Genomic DNA, 16,284 nt, shown 5'->3' on the forward strand with positions numbered 1-16,284 from the left:
TGGCTGAGAGAGAGAAAAAAAGATTTATATTGCCGACTTGGCCATCACAGCTGGCCTATCGCCTGGGCAAACATCAATTATAATTCGCGGTAAGTAAGAGTGATAACTGAGGTCGCCGAGCTCAGCTCGGGCAAACCGATCAGCGCCAACGCCTGCGGTTCAATAAAAATCCCAAAGCCCAAAGCCTCAAGCCAAAGGCACAGCACGCATACGCCCTGTTGTACGCGGGACTTGTCAGTTTCGTTTGTGGCGCGTCGTTAGCCATTAAAACATAAGTAACTATGAATTTTTATGGCAATGTGTGTCATTGCCTGGCGAGGAATCAATTAAAAAAGTGTTCGAGAGGCCTTTTTGGCGAGGCTTGCGCAAAATTACGTTGACAATTTCACTCGATTTGGTATGCGGCATAAACTGCCACTCAACTCGACCGAAGACAAGAAGCCTTCATGCCTGGGTGCGGCATTGCTTTGCGTAATTTTTTGGTTTAAACCTAAAAAGAAACCCAAAAAAATGTACACCGGGCCGGATGATGAGTCCACATTTTGACCCTCACTTTAGTTATGATTCTTTGTTATGCTGATGAATTATTTTGTGGCCAACGAGACAAAGCTCTACCCATAGCATTTCTATTTTTACATTTGGCCAAGAACCTTTCTAGCAGATGGCCAAAGAGGATGGGCGAAAGTTCAACGTTCGTTGGTGAAAAAGAACTTAAGAACTTAAACTTCTTTTTCTGGCCATTGGCAGTTCCCATGATTAATTGACCCAAGCAGGATGCCATGTAAGAAAAGCCCGAAAGAAAGAGATTTGCATGATGATCATGGTAATATAGCTAATGCTTAACTGATGATCACAAAGAACAGAGCCGTGATAAACAGTTTTTAAATTATATGTCTTTCGTAATTTGGCTATAATTCGAAGAGAATTTTTTGTGCCTGCCCGACGAGGGGCTTTGCTCATTAAGTTCGCTCCCAGTTTAATTATAAGAAATGCCATTGACTCGCTCGTTCGCGCTTGTTTTTATATGATTATATATTTTTTTGTTAATTTGTTATAACATCAGCGTTCTAAACTTAACTGCCAAAGCGCGCAATACGATTACCAAAAAGTGAGAAAGAAATAACAAGGTGTTTGGACTTAAAGATGCTCATTAATAACAAAAGTTAATTTGCTTGGGCTTAGAAGAAGGCTTCTAAAACGAAGTTTTGTAGCCCAAGAAAATAATAATACCTTTTTTATGTAGAAATATTTAAAAATATATTTCAGAGGCGGTAATACTTCCTTTTATCCAAACCACAAACTCATGTCTGTACCCTCATTTTTAATTGCCAAAAAAGCAGCTTAGAATTATTTTTTGTCATGTCGGCTCTCGAACTCAATCAACGTCTTTACAATGAACAGAAATATTTTAGAGTGGCTTACAATTGGATGGGTTTTGGAGTGGTTCTCGGGTTGTTTGTTTGATTCCTTCGATGATTGATAAAGTGCGCAGTCGAGAAATCAACTGGGATTTAAGCCCAGCGTGCGAAAGAATTGCTGGTCGTCAAATAGATAGATAGCCAGATAGATAGATAGAATTCCTCATCTCAGAGACGCCCACACAGCCAATCGTGCGATGCTGGGCCTTTGTTTTGCCGCCTTTTGTTTAGGACTGAGCCGAACAATGGGTTAAACTTGGCCACAGCTGATTAAACATGCAAATTGGCGTTGGGAAATCGTGGACGAGCAAAGACACGACACGGCCAGTTAAAAATGTTTATCAATCCGGCGATTTTATCAGCCGGGAGCGATCTGCGGATCGCATAAACACACTCGTAAAACAAAACATCGCAGGCAAAAATAAATGCAAATTTTTATTGCCAGTTTCTGTTGCAATCACTCAACTCGAGTGCAACCGAAGAGGAGCCGAGACTCGAATGACAATCTGTAAGATAGATCGCTTCTGGGATTTGTCTAAGCACGGAAACAAATTTTATTTTTGAAAACTTAACAATGATTAAGTAAGCCAGAAGTGTTAAATAAATATTTGTTATTTATCAAAAAAAGAGAAGCAACTTTAAAAATAATATTAAATTCTGTTTGGTTTTTATTTTCTCAATATGCTAATAGAAAGGCGCCAAGGGGAGTATCAATGTATGCCTGGAATGCCGCATCTCATCCATAATTAAAATGGAGGGGGGAATAATTAGAAGTCATCTAACAGTTAGCTAATTATAACATGTAACAAGACGCCGACAAAGGTCATACTAACCAGTTGGGAGATTAACTTATAAGTACTAGAAAGTACATCTGGCAACAACAGTTGGAAAATATTAAGATATTAAGTTTTTAATTCCTAGAAATAAAATATAGAAATCAAACTCATGAACTCATTAAAATTTAGTCGCAAATTTGCTTAGTTTCTCTGAATATTTCGAGTATTTTGTCAACCGTGAAGGTGAAGTCGTCTTCAGAAAAGTTTTTAAAATCCAAGCCACGCATGACAAAATCGACAGTAGATGTCGTCAACTTCCTTTTATGGCTAATGAAATAATTATGTAGAATAAATATTAAGTAACTAACGCTTCTTAGTGTGTGTTTGTTTGTATAACAACCGACAAATTTAATAATACAAATAATGCATAATTTAGACATACACTGGCTCAGCAGCAGCATTCAGCTAGTTCCGAGTTTCAAGCCGAGCTTAAGTCTGATTTTGAGGCTGAGTCCGAGCGTGCAATAGAATAATTAACCCTGAACCCAGTAATATACTTACGGCTCTGCGAACTCACGTACGTAAGAATGCCCCATTGTTGTTGGCCCACTCACTATAATCATTTACCTGTGCGGATTTTTACACGTTTGCTTCTAGAATCTACAAATTCCACCTATGTGCCAAAGTGCGCAAATATTTACCAGCTATTTTTGGCTTAGCCGTTTCCTATATCGACTGGGATTAGCTAATATCTTCGGTAAACTTCAAGAAGTGACCTCCCACTTGGCGCATTTTATCGAAATATTTTGTATTATACTCCCCCTAGGGTGCACATTTGGATGATTGGTAACATTCAATCCGCATCTCCGTTTGTGCAAGACTTTTAAAAAGCGCTGAAAATTAATGGGCTGCACTTAAAATCGCGTTAGGTGGCGCTGATGGTGGGGGTACCAGCGGATATATCTCTCTATATGGAGAGTAGGGGAACGGAGGCGATTTGATTGAAAATGACAGTTAACGTGCCGACGCAGTCATTAAGGCAAATTTGCAGTTTGCGGTCAGGCAATATTGAGTGTACGGATCAGGGGGATATAACTTTGAATGGGAATAGCGATGGGAGATTTGCGTGTGTGTGGTTATGCAAAGGCTAAAGGAAAGCGCAAGTGGCAGCTATGATGGGATGTGGAAAGTGTGTGTGATCAGCTGAAAACGGTGCTATTGAGACAATTGGTGCCCCGATTAGATAATCTGCCTTTTGGCACACTAACCGCTTTAACGGCTCTGCCAACACTTATCGAAAAAGTGCAGGGTAACTGTTTCGACTGATTTTGAAAATGTTATTTTTTACATTTTCAGATTAAAAGAAATTTGAATAAACATTCAATTACAAGTTCAAAAAGGTATAACATTCTGAATTCTAGCCATTTTTGGCTTTGTTATGGGCAAGATAGTGATTTTTGGGGGTAAAAATCTAGATCGACCTATTTCTTATTTACAATATGAAAATTTTTATAAAATCTGTCGAAAATTTACCTATCCATATTTTAATGCAATTTTATTAAACATTAAATTACGAGCTCAACGAGGTATTACATTCCATATTTGGACCATTTTTGACGTTGCTGTGGGAAATTTACTGATATATTAAGCATAAAATAAAGATTATAACTTTTGAGTAAAATTTGCAATATTTTTTACCAGCATTATGCTTATAACTTTGTCAAAATAAGTCGCGCAGCGATAATGAGGATTGTCTTGTGCAGCTAACGACCCGTACAAACTTCTGTGTAATTTGTATGCTGATTATCAAGAAATTAATTTTTCATCATCCTTTTCTCGAAAAATTGAAAAAATATTTTTTTATTCAGATTTGAATGGCAGTTGAATATTTTGAAAATAGGTTAAAATACAAACTCAACGAGATATAACATTCCATGTTACGATCATTTTTGACTTTGTAATGAGGAAAATACCGATATTTTGAGACACGAATCGGGACAGACCGATTTTCGCATTTTTGGAAAGGGGTAACATTATAAAAATTTACGAAAATTCTCAAAAAAATAACTATTTGAGTGTGGTACACAGTTCGACAGGGAATTTACATACGAATTCAACGAGGTATGACATTCCATGTTACGATCATTTTTGGCTTTGTAATGAAGAAAATACTGATATTTTGGGTGAAATATCAAGATTATGTTTTTTTTAGTAAAATTCGAGATATTTTTTCCCACAGTTATGCTTATAACTTTGTCGAAAGAAGTCGCAGAACCAAAAGAAATACCGTTTTGTGCAGCTAACGATCTAAACAAACTTTCTGTGTCATTTTGGTGATGATTTTCGAAAGTTTATATTTTCTCAAATTTTGCATTTTTTGTAAGGGGTACCATCATCATTTTTTTGAAAAATCGAAAAAATATTTTTTTTTCCAGATTTGAAGGACAGTTAAATATTTTAAATATGGATTAAAATACATGCTCAACGATGTATTAGATACCATATTCCGACCAGTATTGGCTAAGTTATGAACATAGTAATGTGACTTTGAAGAGAAAAACTTTGATAACCAATTTTCCCAGTTTCGTTATTCATAAGCCCAAAATTTGACATATTGAACTATGAATGGAGTTCGACTAGGAATTGGAAATAAGAACGATCAATTAAATCTCATAAGTCCCTGAAGTAGTTTAATCTCCATCACACCAAAAAATATCCAATTTGTAGTAAGATCAAGTGGAACAGGGAGTGTTTTGCTGCACTTCCCACAAGCAATGAAGTCTGTCCCCCCGTTAAATTGCAATTTGCTTATTCTTTTGTCAAGCTCAAGGCTTTTATCGAAGTCTATTTGTCTTTTATTGTGCACTTTTAAGGTGCCGCCTTTTCAAGACGCGTGGGCGGATCGGAGTTAGCTCAATAGAGGTGGTAATATGACAATTAATGGGGAGAGTAGGGGGAACAGATCACTTTGCTATAAAGTGACCTATTTTGCTTAGAATTTCTAGACGCGCCCATGAGTCATCGAGTAGGAGTCTGTGAGTTGCGCAGTTTGCGCAGTTCGTATCCCCGTACTTAAATGCAAAATGCCCATTAAACATTTTACAGTTGCAGACGGCAGCTGCCCTCCATTTACTAATTAGTGCAAAGTACACGAGCCGCTCCCTCAGAATAGGTTAGACTGGAAGCCCAGACAGTGATCACTAGGAATATGAGATATTTCAGGATTAACTTACGATTAAAGAACATTTTTGAGCTTCAATTCGACTAAACTCAAACTTAATAAACCCATTTTCTGTCAAAAATATTTTAAACTTTCTAAATCCTTTAATTAAAAGTGATTACTGTACCGTAGGTAAAATAACCCATTCCCCGAATCGCTATCACAGTGAGTCACCCGAAAGCTCCCTCAGCAGTGGCAACAAACGGAGGCTGAAAACACTGCACCGCTGCTGTTGCATAACGAAGACCCACAAGTGGCGACTAACTAGCAGCTTAATGCTCCATTGGCGGCACATTAACGGCTCCGTTAGCATCCATTTCCAATGCAATTAGCTAGCGATGCTCCGTTGCAGCGTCCGGTTACCAGCTGCGATCGATCCGCATTACCCTATACCGCTCACTCTGTTTACCGGTTAGCAGACAGATCTCGGTGGCTTCTCTATTTCTTTTTGTAGTTGTTGTTGTTACCATCCGCTTCGAATTGCCACCGTATTATGGTTATGGTTATGGTCAACTCTGCGGCCGGACAAACAACTTTTCAATTTGCACTCGAGCTAAATGTTCACACAGTTTTGAGTTCGATATTTGTGTTTTGCTTTGCGTTTACACGATTTATGATAAGTTTATTTTTAAATGTTAAACAAGCTGCTGACAATGCGACGGGCAAAGTTCTAGTTGTAGACTCCCTTGGAGTGGGGGCGTGGCCCCTTTAGGCTAGCTCTCCACCGATCTTGTGGCTATCCCAGCTAATGAGCTCGACCCCTGGCCTTTTTTAATCCCCACATTTGCCACGCTCCAATTATTGCAACTCGCTGTGGCAGTTGGCAAATTAGAACGGCAAGGTGATTCCATTTTGCCCCTGCAGACCGTCGGAGGTCAGCAGGAAAATATGGAAAAAAGCATGGGCCATTAATAAACACATATATTGGCTATAGTAAAAAAACAAAAACAGAAAATATATATAAAAACCCGACGAACTACAGAACCAGCCGCAAAACACGAGATTAAACCTGTTTCGCGACAAGTGCGCCATGGCTCGAGACTGTCCATGTCCATTACAGTTAGAGACATGGCCACTAAATGAAGTTGCAGTCTGGCCAATACAGTGGGCTAAACGGATTTACGAGTCTGAAATTCCCAGAGGGGCATCACAGAATCAGATAAATACTATTAAATGGTAATGGAAAAGGTGTATTAGATGTCAGCAGTAGCTGGCTGTGGGTTTTTGTTGACATGGTTCTGGTGATTATTTTCAATATATCAAACTATGTTATGGTTTTTAAACTAACATTAAATATATCATTCTATTTTATGAAACTAAAGATAGGATATATTTTACATAGTCACATAGAATGTAAATTTATAGTTGAGAATAAATTCTACCTTGGGAACTCCGTTTGAACAGCGTAGGTGCTTTTAGGTGGAAAAATTCTACCATTTAAATGCTTTTTTATCTTGGCCATTAAGTCAAATGTCTTGACTTATCTTTGGGAAATTTGTTTACAAAAATATAACTTCCCTAATGTTAAGGAAAATAAGTAATAAATAACACGCCTTATATGGTGGTTTCCCTTTTCTGATATTTAAAATATAAATTTATCTTTGAAACAAAAACTAATTATTGATGGCAACTTTTAAATTGAAAAATGACTAAAATGAAAATCGAAAAGTGTTACATCATTGGTACATTAAGGTAGTATTATAATAACCGTTTTAAAATTTCTATAAATCTCTCTCACCTTGACTAATATTTGCCCATTATACCGTTTAATTCTTGGAAAATAAGAAACCCATTTATAAGCTTTTCACCCCACAGTATTTGGATTGCTGGTGCTGTAACAGTTGTTTTTTAGCTTGGAACCTTTTTTGTGGGCCCGGTTCAGTCTGATTTTTTTTTTGGGTAAAGTTTTGTTATGTTTTTTCTTTTCGAATTGCTCATTGATGTCTGTTTGCTTTTGGCTTTAGTTACGGCTGTGGCACCGTTACACGCTGCCTGGCTGATTTTGCACTCTCCCGTTTTAAAGTTCAAAGGTGTCGGTGGTGCACAGTCCACACCGTACAGTGTTTGTACTATGATTTTGTGTCGTGAGAACCGAATTGGTAAGATAGTTTGCACCATCTGCATGGTCAGTTTTTAAAGGTATTGATTTAATGGGATTTTTTTTACGGCTTTTCAACTTACTTTGGCTGCCATTGGTGGAGGAGGCGATGCGCAGGTGCTCAGATGCAAACGCATCTAGCAGTTGGACTCATTTGTTTCGTAGAGCTTTTTATTTTGGTAAGAGCAGGATGGGTATAGTTGCCGAAAAAGGCAGAAGATACTCGAAACTTTGAACATAAACTTCACTGATATATATTATGGTGATATTTTAGTGGTTTCAACAATGACAATGCACGCTGTAATTAATTTCGCTTCAGGCCAAATGATAATAACAACATTTCGCATTTCATCTCGGCTCGTTTCATTTCGCTTCATTCATTTATTTATGCATTTGACCCGCTTTGTGTGGCTTTGGTTTGTCAACAAAAAAACGCACACACAACAAATTGTGATAAAAACAACAACCGAAACGAGTTGCAACAATATTATTCGCACAGCAACAACAACACACGGCTGGTTGGCTTATTTTACTCGGAATTTCGCCCGTCGTCGTTGGATTCTACGCAAAAAAACTTGTTGGCCGTTGTTGTTTTGTTATTTTGTTTATGATTTTCATTCTGCACTTGTCAACCTTTTTTTTAGTATTCTTTTAACACACGCACATACGCACAGCTTTTTTTTTTTGTTAAATTCTCGTATTTTTCATGAATTTCGTGCGTTTTTATTTTTTTGGTCGATTTTTCGGTTTCATTTCAGCACCCACAACGAATTTCAGTTTGGCAAGCAGCGTGGAGTAGTTTTCTCTATCTGCCTCTCGCTTGCTCTCTCTCTCTACGTAAGAGGCAGGGGGTGGTGGGCGTTGGGCGGCAAATCGCATGCGCGCGTATCGCGTGTTCGAACTGTTGGCCTCAAGCTGCGCGAATCAACTGAGCGAAGGTGCGCGTTCGGATGAGCGAAGCTCCAAGCGGAGCTTAAAGCGAAAGCCGAGCTTTTGCAGGTGAGCGAGACAGGTGTGTGCAGAGCTTTTCGAGATAAGGACATCTGGCGGATTTTTTTGAAAGTCGATATTTACTTTTTTGACCGTTGAAAGTTTAAATTGTTTATTTTTTAAGGGTTATTACTAACCGGAGATTTTTTAAATTTACATAAATTTTTTAAAATGATCTTGCGTTCTGCCAAAAGGAACTTAAATTTTTTTGATGTCATTTTCAGACAAATCTAAGAATAAAAAATAAATAAAGTATTTTTAGTCTTAGTAGTAGTCTTAGTAACTTAAGTTTTAAATTGAACAACTAAATAAATTTATGAAAATTAAATCATTTTCTTAATATTTTTAGCAATTATAAAATAATGAAACGAAACCCATTTCAAATTAAACATTGAAGAAGGGAAAGGACTATAAAAAATATAATTGCACAGTAATTGCATTCGAGTAATTGGCTACTCGATTTCATTCATTTTCCTTTCCGCTTGTTTTGGCTCTTAATCACTACTAAAAATATTCCCTTTTACATTTTTCTGGTAATATTTTCAGAAACCTGTTGGCCTCAGAGTTCAAAATAAGTGAAATAAATTCGATTAAAATGTATTTTTGATGACGCCGGTTAACCTACAGATCCTGTATTTATATAATTAATTAAAGCATTTATTTTTGCACTTTCAGAAATTTAATGGGCTTTAAATTATAGAAACTTAAGAAAAATGTATTTTACGATGCAAATTTTACGATAATTTTTAGTAAGATTTAACAGATTTGAAGTTAACCATTCAAATTATTTTTATTGTTAATAAACCTTAGAAAAATGGCAATAAAGTCTGCAATTGCTTTAGCGACTTTAAAATCACTCAAAGAGCGTTGTTTGATTGAAGCTTTTTTTGGTTGATTGAAGGGTCTGGACCGTCCGAGAAAGAGACGGAGAAAGAGCCAAGCAGAAAGAGAGAGAGTGATTTTAATGTGCGTGCAATTGACGAGCGTGGAGCCGAAGTCGCAGCAAAAAATAACGACTACTGACCACTGACAAATCCGGACTGAAAACTAAAAACTGAAAACTCGGACTCGAACTCGGGCGCGTAAGGGAGTCGGTCGTCGGGAGTCGGTCGACGGTGGACGGCTGTCTTTTGTTGATCTTGAGACTGAAATTCCAATTGTTGATTTATCTCTCGGCTGCTGCGCAGTGGCAGCGCAGTTCACTCAGTTGACCAGCAGCCAGCGACGACCAAGTTTATAAAACTTTGAGCCAAAATGCACTAGCGCACAGTTGTTACCAAAACGTTGCACGCGTCGTGGCCCTCATCAAAAAATTTAAGCGAAAATGAAAACGAAATTCGGTTAACGTCAACAGAAGCTGACAAAAAACCCAAACAAGTTGCAGGGCCAGAGTAAGCCAAGTTAAGAAAAGAAAAAAAAAGCAAAGGCAAAAAGAGAGGCAAGAGGCCAAGAAGAAAGAGTGGGCAATATACTTACACATAGTATAGCCAGCTAATCTGTTGTGAGTGCGTTTTATCAGCCAGCGAAAGAAACGAAAACGAAAGTCGGTCCAAGTTCGGGTTTAAAATCCAAAAAAAAGAAAAAAACACAAGAAACTCCATTCCATTCCAGCCAAATCAGAGACACGCGGATCTCATCTTGGTAATGTCTCAATAAAAGTGATCTTAACTACCGCCGGAATGTAGGAAAAAGTGAAAATAAAAGCGCTCAACGGGTTTCAAAAATCGGTTAAACACAATAAATCCATAAGTAAGTTGAGTGCTTAGACCAGCGAGTTCTGTGCTCTGCGCAAATAAGACTTGTTAATTGGATTCTGATCAACAGGCCCACAAACAGTGTCTAATAAGCTGGCCATTAGTGTGAGTCCGCATCGCACTCTCTCCCTCACTCTCTCTATAGCAACGCCTTACCGCCAATTCCGCGACTTCAGGAGTGTTATGTAAATGCAGATGAAACATATTTCGAAATTCCCCAATAGGCAAAGTCCATCTGCATATATATATATATAGATATATAAATACATATATATTCCGATGGGCGTCTCGCGTTGCGCTTGCCACAAAAGAAGCGTCGTCTAAATTATGCAAAACCAACAAAAAGATCGCTTAGGAAAGCGAGAAAACGAGCAAAAAGCGTTAACTATGCACGGCGAGAAAAAGAAGTGATTGACACCTAATGATATATGAATGTTCTTGATTAAAAGTTTTAGGTTCCTTAAAGAAGTGCTTACCCTTAATGATTTTTTGGTACTATAAAAATCTAAAATGAGCTTAAATACTTTTTCTTGTCTTATAAACTTTTAAATTATGACAAGAAACTAATCATAACTAATTCTTGAAATGTAATAAGAACCATTACTTGCAAATGTTTAGTCTAAACTTGATAGTCCAAACTAATCCTTAAACTCTCTTTGAGAATTTATGAATTTCAAACTAAAATATTTAACAGTGTATATTAAAATGCACATTTCCAAAAGATTTTCTTTGTTGATTATGAAATTGGTATTTTATATCAATCGAAAGCATGCATAGATATTAATTCCCAATTTGGTTTTCAAATGTTTAGTTATTTAACTTCTTGTCTTGAAGAAAAGAAAAACACGTGACTACTTTTTATGCTTTTCTAAATGATTTCTTATAATGCAAAGGCATTTTAAGGTTTTTTTAGTGAAATCAATTAAAATTCTTGACTAAATTTCCCTTTCTTCAGTACTAAAACCAACTTTTTACCACAGACTTACCCAATTTGCTTCTCTGCCCACAAATTGGACATGCCGCATGATTCTTTAACCGCATTTCGTCTGTTAATTTTGATTACGCGCACCTTTAGTCATAATAAACAATAACCCGCGAATTATTACGTATGAGTGAGCTGCGATTGTGTGTGCGAGTGTGTCAAAGCGAAAACGAAAGGCCAGCAACAACACACCATCGATTGTGTGTGGTCAGCAGCGTCGTTCAATTTGAGTTTGGGTCCAATATCAATGGCCAGTACCGCTGCCTTTACACCTGCGCAGACTTCACTCCACATACAGCCAAAAAACCACTCAAAACGAAACTCAAATTCGTCGCCGGGCAACGAAGGCAAATCAATTGAACCTTAGTCTCCATTTGAGTCGCACTCCCAGCGGAATTGGGTTGAGTTTCGTCTCCGTTTTTTTTTTCGATTTTGGATTTTGTTTATCTTTTTGCGCTGCGTTAAAAACTTTTACTCCCCGTGTCGAGGGCCAGATACAAGCCAATACAATCAAAATAAAACGCAAAATTATTAACGCCTGTGTTAAATGTTAATTATTACATAAGTTTCTTTCTCTTTCTCTGATTATTTAACCGGTAATTGGGCTTACATCGCGTATGCGTAATATTCTAATGAAGTTGATGATGGGCTAAAGCAAGTAAGGTGCGTGTGTTTGTATCAGTTTGTTTATCTTTTTACACTGAAAAGAATAACTTGCCAAAATCCTACAAATCATGTATTATAGTAATACAAAGTCATAAGTGAAGGCACTAAATGTTAACTACAATAAAAATAAGTCCCATAAAATATATATATGTTTATAAAAAACAATTACCTGCTGACCCATTTTGGTGCCCAAGCACATTGCCAAATCGTTTTTTATCGGACTTACTAATAGCCAAACAAAAGCTGCAATTCATGCATAATGAAATAAAGACGTTAAACGTTAATTATTGCTTAAAAATAAACTCGCTCTCGTTTTCTTGGTTTCTATGGCAAACGAAGATTATTTAACCGGCAACCATTATACACACTGCGTATGCGTAATATTCTAATGCAATCAGCAAAACCAAAGAGTTTTCAAATGTGTGTGCAATGTGTGTCAGTGGGAAATCACTGAAATGCGATTTAAAGAAAAAACGTGCCTATTGGCCACCGATGGCCGAAACGAAAGTTTCTCCCCATCAATTGGCAAGCATTAACCAATATCAATACCACAGGTATCTGGATCCGGGAGGAGGAGCGAGGAGTGGCTAGGCGTGGCCAGGTGAATCGTAGTGCGGTGACCTTCGGCAGACGACGGCTGCAAACAGCAATCAAACACGCTATTGGAGATAGCCAAACAAGCGCGGTCCAAATATCTCGAACAATACTAACAACAAATAAACATATATATAGTAAATAAGCCAAGGTGACTAAGTACCGCCACAGCATGGAGATCAGGCGCACCTCTCGACCATATCTCTGGGTATTGCTGATGCTGCTCGGTCTTTGGCTGGGCACGGTTTTGGCCAAGGGCGCCAGCAATCAGACTACCACCTCACAAACCTGGCAATACCAGCAGCAGCAGCAACGGTACAGAAATCAACTCAATGAATCGCTATCGCAGCAGCCCGAGGAATTAGAGATTTTGGAAACCACTTCGGCTATTGTCAGTTCGCCCCATGAAAGCCATTTGACGCGCACCTCCGTCATTTTTGGTCTCACCAAAGTGGCCAACGAGAGCAGCGTCAGCCAAAAGTGCCACGCGCAACTGCGGCAAATGCAGCGCGGCATACTCGGCAAACAGCCATGGGCCATGAAGGGTGAGTCGATAAAATAAGCCAAAAAATATAATTCAATTTAATAACCCCAAGGAGACTTGAAAATAATAGCAAATTATTTGTCTGCTTCAAGCATATTATATTATACATTGCAAAGCCTTCAGGGAAACTGAAATAGGTTTAGCTCAAAGTTTGACTTGTGGTTATTGGAAAATTAAAATATATATTTTGAAAATGGCAATAATTTCATTTTATTTCTACGACAAAGAAGACAAATAAGTTCATTTTATTTTAAAGAATATCTAATTACTCAATACTTTCTGTGCATATTGACTACACAAATTTGACTTGTTTGTTTATTTTGTAATACTTAATTAAGGGTAATTACTTTTAAATGACAAGAGACTTTAGATATATGATTCACAAAGTTAACACAATCTATCGAAATTCGCACCTTAGCGAGTTCATGCCTACAAGTGAACCACACAAACACTACCCATGTAATTTGTTAAGCTAAGCAAGTGATTCATTATTAGAATAACGTATTGAAGTATTCTTTTGAAGTCGGTACTCCAAAGTACTAAACAACTTAGACTCAGTGAAGTTAGAGAAATCCCCGATGATTCATCCTGTAATTAATACATCAATATCGGCTTAGATAGTTACTTAAGAACAAACAATAATTTAACTCAGTTGTACATTGTAGCTTGAACCCCCGAGCATAGAACATTTTAGCACCTTAACAACCTTAACAAGTTTCCCCAACCATTGTAATCTCATGGAAATTCCTTCAATTTCTCCACAGTTCTTGATGCGTCGGGCACTAAGCCATCGGGCTTTGTATATGGCCAGAACTATTGGCTGGGAAGTCGGGAAGCTTGTCGCGGAGTCCAAAGACCCGTGGGCATAACCCTTTCGAAAAACTTCGATCGTGTCATGCACTATGGAATTATCACCCAGCAAGCGCCCTTTGACATGGACTACCGGGTGCTCTACCTGCGACACAGTTCTCCCTGGCAAGTGGAGATCAAACTTATGTCTGAGCAGATTATTCATATTGGTTTATGCCTACCAAGTGCCTGCAGTTCGGAAGAGGTTAAGAATCTTGCCCAGGACTATGTAGCTGGAGGAATGTTCACCGAAAACGAGATCTTCGACATCCGACCGGAAGTGGTTTACATGAAGGATCTGCAGCTGAAGCAAGAATTCTTCGAAAGGGCCAGCTTCCGGCTGTTGGTGGCCTGTGTCTTGGTCACTGGAGCTCTGATGCTTTGTGCTCAACAACTGACGGCCACCAAAAAGTTGGCGCCGTCATCAGATGAACCCGATCCTGGTCTAGCACCCGCCGAATCGGAGATCTGGCGTGGCCTGAACTCTCTACTCCAAATAGAGAAACTACAGAAATATATACCCTGCTGGGATATCCCCGCAAACTGGGCCAAGATCTTTGCGGTGAGAGAGAATTCTACCAATGAAATTCCTTTGATGAATGGCCTGAGATCTGTTTGTGCCATCTGGATCATGGTGTTCCACGTGGTGTGGTTCATGTACTTCACTGTCCACAACAAGACGGTGCTGATTTCGTATGCAGAACAGGCCTTTTTCCAATACGTTTCCTCGGCCCCTCTGCTCGTGGACGTCTTCTTTACCATCAGGTGGGTGTAAAGATCGTTATAAACTATTTTTGCTCAAAGTCTGTATATTTTTTTTCTCCACCGATTATCATCCTCAGTGGCTTTCTGCAAACGTTCAACTTTTTACGGAACTCTAAGCAATTGGAGGCAGTTCGTCAGAATAGCTTCGGTGACAACCTCAGGCTCTTTGGCAAACTACTATTCCATAGGTATTTGCGACTTGGACCACTTTATCTGGTGGTAATGACAACCGTGGATTTGGTTTATGCTTATATTGGCGATGTCTCGGTTTACCACATCAACGAGCGATTCGATGAGATGTGCTCCCGTCACTGGTGGCGAAATCTTCTGTTCATCCAGAACTTCTTTGACCATCGGGACATGTGTGCTAATTGGAGCTGGTCCTTGGCCTGCGAAATGCAGTTCTTTATCCTGGCTAATGCCCTGCTGTTCCTCTACGTCAAGTAAGCTTCTTAAACATTAATTACATTAATTACATTTATTAATATTCTTTGAAAAACAGATATCCCAAAGTAGTTAAAACCCTGGTGGCATCTTCTTTTGTGGCCACCATTGCCTGGTCCTACAGCATCGGCTTGAGCATCAAGTTTCAGTTGTCCTTTGATTCTGCCTTCGCTACCGGAACAGAGATCTACACTTCACCGTTTGTGAGAGTGCTTCCATATATCCTGGGAGCAGCAACAGCTTGGCTACTTCAGGAGAATCGAATACAGGTGGAAATCAGCGAACCGAAAGAACGTTTCTGTTGGCACTTCGCCTTATTTGTATTCTTCGCCTGCATTTATTCGACTGTGAAACGGGATCTGGGTCCTCTGATGGCCATAACGCTGTTTGTAATGGGCCGCCTATTCTTTTCGCTAAGTGTATGTTGGATGATAGCGAGAAGCTGCGGCGGGCGGGGAGTGTGGTGGTCACGATTGCTGGAGGCCAAGGGTTTCCAACACGTCAGTCGACTTTCCTACGCCATTTACCTCCTCAACCCGCTAGTCATTGCTTTATTCTACAGTTTAACCAATGCCAGCACACATGCAGATCCCTTCATGCTGGTAGGTACCTAACACAATTTAAGAATTTTAAACATTTTAGTTAAATTTGTAATAAACTTCAGTGCGTGGTCACTTGCGGCTTCGCTGTCATCGTCTACCTGGCCTCCATCCTCTTTTCGCTGGCCTTTGAGGTGCCCTTCAGCAATCTATCCAGCTTGCTAAATCGACGACAGAGCAAGCCGAAAACCGCCTAAAGATGCTAGCCCTAAATTAGATCGTTAAGGTCACCGCACACGCCTCCATCTGACAATTGTGATCGCTTTCATGTACAACTACTCATCATTATCGAATCACTAGGCTTAGTCTTATCTTAGTCAATGTTACTTACACTAAACTAAATATCTTGTACATCGGTGGAAACCATACTTAATAAGCTAATCCCATAGCTGTAGTTTTACTCTGATATACGTATTGTATGTACCTAAACACATTATAAAGCCCGAGCATAGAATATAGAATTGTTGACACACAAATATTAATTATTTATTGCAATCATTGTTAATGGAATAATATAATTATAAGGCAGTGGATTTATGGGTCATTTAAATGCAAAAGATTAGTATGCATGCAACTTAAGCTCAA

General features: G+C 38.7%; 1 protein-coding gene and 1 pseudogene across 5 annotated transcripts; one reads left to right on the top strand and one right to left on the bottom strand.

The window, feature by feature from the left end:
• Positions 1-9,463: 9,463 nt before the first annotated feature.
• On the bottom strand, positions 9,464-11,274 carry LOC108107515 (annotated as a pseudogene).
• Positions 9,560-16,276, top strand: LOC108108134 (nose resistant to fluoxetine protein 6). Of its 5 annotated transcripts, XM_017216056.2 has the most exons (7): positions 9,560-10,251; positions 10,327-10,441; positions 12,459-13,043; positions 13,807-14,656; positions 14,734-15,099; positions 15,159-15,702; positions 15,765-16,276. In XM_017216056.2, the coding sequence occupies exons 3-7, from the start codon at positions 12,671-12,673 to the stop codon at positions 15,894-15,896; spliced, it is 2,265 nt and encodes a 754-aa protein (XP_017071545.1). In that variant the 5' UTR covers positions 9,560-10,251; positions 10,327-10,441; positions 12,459-12,670; the 3' UTR covers positions 15,897-16,276. The 5 variants fall into 5 exon arrangements, with proteins under 5 accessions (XP_017071545.1, XP_017071544.1, XP_017071546.1 ...); XM_017216055.2 differs by lacking the exon at positions 10,327-10,441; XM_017216057.2 differs by lacking the exon at positions 10,327-10,441 and having other exon boundaries at positions 9,560-10,143.
• Positions 16,277-16,284: the final 8 nt, after the last annotated feature.

This window comes from Drosophila eugracilis, unplaced genomic scaffold (genome assembly GCF_018153835.1).
Source record: "Drosophila eugracilis isolate 14026-0451.02 unplaced genomic scaffold, ASM1815383v1 contig_2088, whole genome shotgun sequence".
Lineage (NCBI taxonomy): Eukaryota > Metazoa > Arthropoda > Insecta > Diptera > Drosophilidae > Drosophila > Drosophila eugracilis.